The sequence below is a fragment of the Anopheles cruzii genome, unplaced genomic scaffold, assembly GCF_943734635.1.
Source record: "Anopheles cruzii unplaced genomic scaffold, idAnoCruzAS_RS32_06 scaffold01243_ctg1, whole genome shotgun sequence".
Lineage (NCBI taxonomy): Eukaryota > Metazoa > Arthropoda > Insecta > Diptera > Culicidae > Anopheles > Anopheles cruzii.
In genome coordinates this window covers 1-6,030 of record NW_026454828.1, presented here as the reverse complement: position 1 = coordinate 6,030, position 6,030 = coordinate 1, and the positions used below count along the sequence as shown (strand labels likewise).

Below are 6,030 nucleotides of genomic sequence, written 5' to 3'. Positions count from 1 at the left end.
CCAACACGCAACAATGCAGAAACTCACTAAACATATTGCACTAATCTGCACTACCAGCGTTGGAAGGCCAGTGAGATCGGTCCACAACCTGACGATCCTGAGTCGCTGTATCTCCCTCTTTCTACGTGATCAGAACGATGGCACCGCTTCCTGAATAATGGGTATCTGCTCCTGAATGTGCATTTCTTTTATAGAAGGCAGTGGGATCAATTTTGGTTAAAAATATAACAGCTGACATCACGAGGGCGGTGGATAGGGAAAAATGGCGATAGAAGAATGTTGTGTCTTATCTGAGGCTACGGGCCCATGTTCTCTAGGTCCGAAGCGAAATGTTAAAACGGTTTGCAAGATATTCGTTTTTTTAATATTTCCCTTTATCGACGTGTGTATGTTGTATCGACATTTTTGCAAGGTTGATCAATGTCACTTCAAAGCATTCATTGCTGGGGACTATGCCGTTGTTCCACACAGAAGAGTTATTTATAGCGACTGTTTTCCTCTTCTCGTACTCGTCGGACGCGCGCCGTTCTTCGCACACTCAATCAGTACCAGAAACAGAAAGTACATGATGTCTTCCAGGGCTGCAGTAGGTGCACTCTTCTACCACGACTACTGTTGTTCCAATTTGTCAATCGGAATAATGTCAGCTTTGTTGGACCACGACTGTCTAAAGCGTCGCTGTCTTGTCTCCTCCTTTTTATCTTGCATTCTTACACTACATGAAGATTTCCCTGTTTCGGGTTGATCGATGCAATATGAAAGGTTGTTCCTCTTGCAATTCCCTAGTTTACATTGAACCCGCGGTCTGTTCTGACTTTTCTTTTTCTCGGACTTGGCTAAGGGATTCGTCAGTTTTGATCAAAGTCCATGTTTCAGATGCGTATGTGAGTACTGCATTGCTAGATGTTCGTCATAATCCTCTAGATAGGTTAAGGTCGAGATGACTTCGAACTTTCGGCCTACTATTAGTACGTCACCCCCACGTATGCTTCCTGCCGTTGCCGGTTCTGTTTCGGAAAATTTGTTGAATTTGTGGCTGATGCTGGTACCAACATGAATTTGGTTTTGCTCTCGGTTATCTGTAGGCAGAGCTTGTCCGCTCATTTCCTATATAGAGCTGAGCTACTTTGGAGAGCCTACAATGTCTATGTTATCGGAATAGACAAGGGTTTGCTGAACTTGTAGTAAATGGTCTCTAAGGTCTACACTCAGGAGTTCCGAATGCCCAGTTCTAGCGTAATGTTGAAAAGAATACAAACTAGGTGACATTGTTTGGCTTAATCGACTTGGCACAATGGTTTAGAACGGCCCTTCATATCTCTTCAATGCTCGGTGACAGAACCAGATTAGTATCCGCCAGTGGAGCCTCTGGCTGCTCGAAAATTTTGGTCGTTGAGTAATTCATCAAAGTGCTGGGCCCATCGCGAAAGGACCTCGCGCTGGATACTGATCAGATTTCCAACCTTATCCCGAAAACAAATGACTTTAGGTATGAAGTTGTTTCTGTGACCTGCTACCGTTTTCAGAAATTGTCCTGAGAGTCCCTAACACACTCTGTTTTCATCAAGTTCACTAAGGCTTTCAGCTTTTCATAATTGTTTCAGAATCGTAATCGTTTTCTTGTGAACTTTATTCTTTGCTTTCCTTTTAGAGCCATTAAAATAGCGAACTGTACGCATTGCACGACGATATACCTGCGGTGGCTGGGTCGCCATCATGAACGCAGGGGGACGCATTTATGGCAGGACTATAAACCTCAAACCATAAATTTAAATTTATCACTATCAACTGCTTCATTGTGTATTACTGTAGACTGAACATTAATACAGTGCCAATTCCAGAAACACGTGTACAACATCAGTACAAGATTTCATAGCTGAGAACTTCTCTGGGCTGGTTATCCATCACCAGCAGACTGAAATACTTAAGAAAATACGTACCTTTTTCCAAATGTTGCCAGACTTACACACCCGCAAAACGCAAACAAATCGGATATGTTTGAAGCTAGTATAATTTCTTCAGTTATGGCAAGTACATTCATTTTTATCAAAAACTGCGTAAACAAGTAAGAACAAGCAACCACCAATAACCAAATATGGTAGTTCAAGAACACAGAACACTCAAGAACCATTAGCCATTGCATAGTGGAATGGCAATATCATGGCCAACAATAGTGGAATCAACAAACATTTTGCAATTGCAGGATATCTGCATAATGGCCTTTCAGATACCAATCAGATAATGAATACTTTCAGATACCAGAAATACGTTTCTCTGCGCCACGGTGCAAATAGAAATTCTTCTTCTTCTTCTTTTGGCGCTACAACCGCTGACCAGTCTTGGCCTGGCACCAGAGACAATGTTAATCTCTGATGCTCTTCTGTAACATTTTAATTTTTACGGACGGGATTGTTAGCCCCGCGCCAACCCCCTGTCACGCCGGTATCGGGAATCGAAACCATGGCCGGTTGAGTTACAACCAATCCCGGGATTCGAACCCAGGCCAGCTGCGCTGACAGCGAAGAGCGTTACCGACTGCTCTATCAGCGGGGGCCAAATAGAAATTAACAGCCCTCAAATCCAGATTCATATTTGTGGTGCCTTAAATGGTCGCCATAAACTGTGGAAAAGTTGCTCCGCCAGGCTGCCGAAAATATACATAGTCACATATATAGAAAGGAACATAAAATTATTCAAAACAAATTAATAAAAACAACTTTAAACTTATTTCCCTGGCACAATACAGTACAACAACACGGAATAAGCATAGGGGCACTACTAAACATACACCTTACCGAACTAGAAATGTTTACGCTGCAATCAGAAACGCCGTGCAAGCACGTTCAGTTACCTGAGCACGCTGTAATAGGTAAACTGTCAATAGTTTAGGTTTATATTTAGGCTAACACTTATAAGTAAGTACAAACTTGCTTAATTTTGAGCAGTTATTTAATTGCTGTTTTTTTTTTCGTACAATAGAGACTTTGGGCGGTTAAGCTACATACGTCTCTTTTATCTCTAACTAGCAGTTCCCGGCGCGCGTCGCTGCGCCTCATTTCATCCTTATTTCTCGATTGGGAGGCGTTTACTTGGAGGACTTCTTGGTGACGTATCCGATCACTTCCCGTTACACCTACTTTTCAAACGATTGGGCTTCCCGGTGACGTATTCGCTCAATTTCCCTTCCCGCCTCCCGTTACTCCTCCGTTTCCCGGTGACGTATCCGATCGGCTTCCCGTTGGATACATGTCAAAACTCGCACCACCTGAGTTTGGCTCAAATTGCTTGAAAATTATTCAAGCTTTGCTTACATTAATCCAGATTTTGTATGGGAGCCCTCCTTTGTAATGATTGGAGGGGTTTCAAACATTCACCACAACATTTCCCCTTCCTCAAAACTCCCATCTGCCGAATTTGGTTCGATTTGCTTTAAAACGATTGTATGGGACGTTACGAATGAGCGTTACGTATGGGCGTTACGCATGGGACGTTACGGTGCGTTACGTTTGTATAGGAGCCCCCCCTCCCCGGAGGTGTGGGAGGGTCAAACTTTCCTATTCACAATCCGGGGTCACAAAACTACGCTGTGCAAAATTTTACGCGGATTGGTTCAGTAGTTTTGGAGAAAATGCGGTACAGACGGGTGACAAACAACCATTTTTATATATATAGATTCCAGTTCTATCTTATGTATAATTTGTATTCTCATTTTGATTCTAATTTAATTCTACTTCCATTGTAGAGACTCTGAGCTGTGAAGCTTCAGTTTCTGTGAAATTACTACTGTGACCAAAAACAAACGGGTAATCATGAGTCATGCATTATCACTTCCTTCCCAATGACCAGACGGCCAACAAAGAATACTATTTGAATGTTATGCGTTGTTTGCTTAATGCTTTGCGGCAAAAAAGACCGAATTTATGGAGACACAATTCGGAGAACGCTTAAACGAAGAATGTGTTTAAGGCTATTTCTAAAAAGGAAATTTTCGGATAGCTTCGAAAGTTGGAACAAATGTAAACATAGCGTTATTGTATAAAGTAGGGATTATTTTGAAGGTGATGACATCGAATTAGAAGAATAATAAAAGATCTTTCTAGGTATAAGTGAATTCCCCATATGCTTTGGCATTGAAAGTAGTTTCAATTACCACAGTAAAAGTTATTGAATCGCGGATTGCGAATTGAGGCATCTTTTAAATTTATTATAAAATTTAGTACGTGGTACGATCGGTAGCACTGGAGTAGCAACGTCTCGTCCGTAGATGTCCGTAGTTCAGTTCGATCACGAACATTGCATTAATTTAAGTGCAAAACTTCAAAAACGTGCCTGATACAGCTGCCGTTCTTACACTTACTGTCCGTCCACTTACTGTGTAAGAAATCCGTCTTGGTGCCACAGACTACGCCCATGTCAACTTCCACAACTTTCCACGAGAACGGCACCAATTGGGATTATTTGGTGGTTTGTGATCTCTGCACTACTTGGAAATAAAGTCTCATACAAAACTAAGTATTCAACAAGTTTTTCAACAGAATCTAGAAAAGAGACGAATACATTCGAATAGTCATTTAATCGAATTTATTATTGATTATTTGTAAAACAGTAGAGCAATATTTTTCTGACGAGGGTTTTTACATTTAGGAGGTGAAGTAAATAGAAACTGTTTATAATAAGCGTTTGTTGATTGGTGATAGATGTTGTGGTTTCTACTGCATTTTTTAATTTTCAAACAGCTGACCACATTAGTAAACATGCGTGTTGACCAAAATCGTTTATTGGTTGTTAATTTGTTTTTCGTTGCCAATTTTTCCATTCCACACTGTTCAAGATATAGTTTATTCATATCTATATTTATGCACATTGAGTAAAGGAAGATAGAAATCTAGATCACTCGTTTCCTAGGCGCCTTCAAGTTGTTTTTCTGACGAATGCTTGTCAACCGTACGATGCGATTCTTACTATGCGATTCTTGATATCCTTACAGGGGCGTCACGTCAATTTTGTCGCATGTCACAAAAGTCTTACTGCGCTGCCACACTGTGCATAACTGTTACGCGTAACACGTTATGGGTCTGCTGACCCACAACGCTTTTGACACCTACTGATCGCTTTACTGTCAAAATTGTCGCGGTAGGAGGCTGTTATATCCGTTGTTATGTGCCGTGTGGCACCGCAGTTAGACAACAACATTTATAATAACAGTTTGTTTTGTACATCGGGGGGCCGACTCGACTCGCTGGTTGATGTCCTAGTCCTTTGGGGCGCGTTAGTGGCGTTCATTGTGATGTATTCGCGGTGCTACGGATACGGGGCAGTGGCGCAGGACGAGTACGCATATTATCCCGCACCAGCCGGACAGTTCACGTTAAATGGATGGTCACAGAACTCACGTTCTTGATTCCAGAACTGATTCGGTGGGCACTCCAGGACGTGCACGACGCCCCAGACGCAGCGGTAGAACATGGAGCAGTTGGGATGGGGATAATAGAACACTTGGTTCGGAGGACAAAATGGCGGATTGCCTGGCGAAGGTGTTGGCGCTGGCGTGGGATTGGGAATAGGAGTGGGCACGGGAGTTGGTATGGGAGTTGGTACAGGAGTGGGGACGATAGTGCCGGGGGAGGAAGCAGTTGGAATTTCCGCTGGAGGTAGAACTGTCGGAACCGTAGGAAATATTGGTCCAGCGGTTGGAACCGTCGGCACAATGTCAACAGGTGGCGCCGGAGTTGGAAATTGATCTCCAGGGCCAGCGGTCGGTGGCGTAGCCACGTTCTCCACGCATACCGATACCTCGGGCCGATTGCAATTCATGATGGTGAGGTCAAATACTAAGGTTGGTGCACATTCGCGTATGAATCCTTCCTGGTTGATGCACAGATAATATAGGTTGCAGTCTGTTGGATGCGGCCTGTTGTTGGTACCCACATTATCAAAGCAAGCTGTAAAAGGATCTATAATGGGAGGACCTACTGGAGGCAACGGGACTTCTCCCGGTTGATCCAGTATACACGTGGACGTCTCTCGAGT

At 43.1% G+C, this 6,030-nt stretch overlaps 1 protein-coding gene across 1 annotated transcript; it reads right to left on the bottom strand.

Moving 5' to 3' along the window:
* Positions 1-5,340: 5,340 nt before the first annotated feature.
* Positions 5,341-5,911, bottom strand: LOC128276457 (uncharacterized; the record flags this gene model as incomplete). The annotated part of the gene is made up of 1 exon (XM_053014917.1): positions 5,341-5,911. A coding segment is annotated over one exon (571 nt), but the record flags the coding sequence as incomplete, so codon positions are not given.
* Positions 5,912-6,030: the final 119 nt, after the last annotated feature.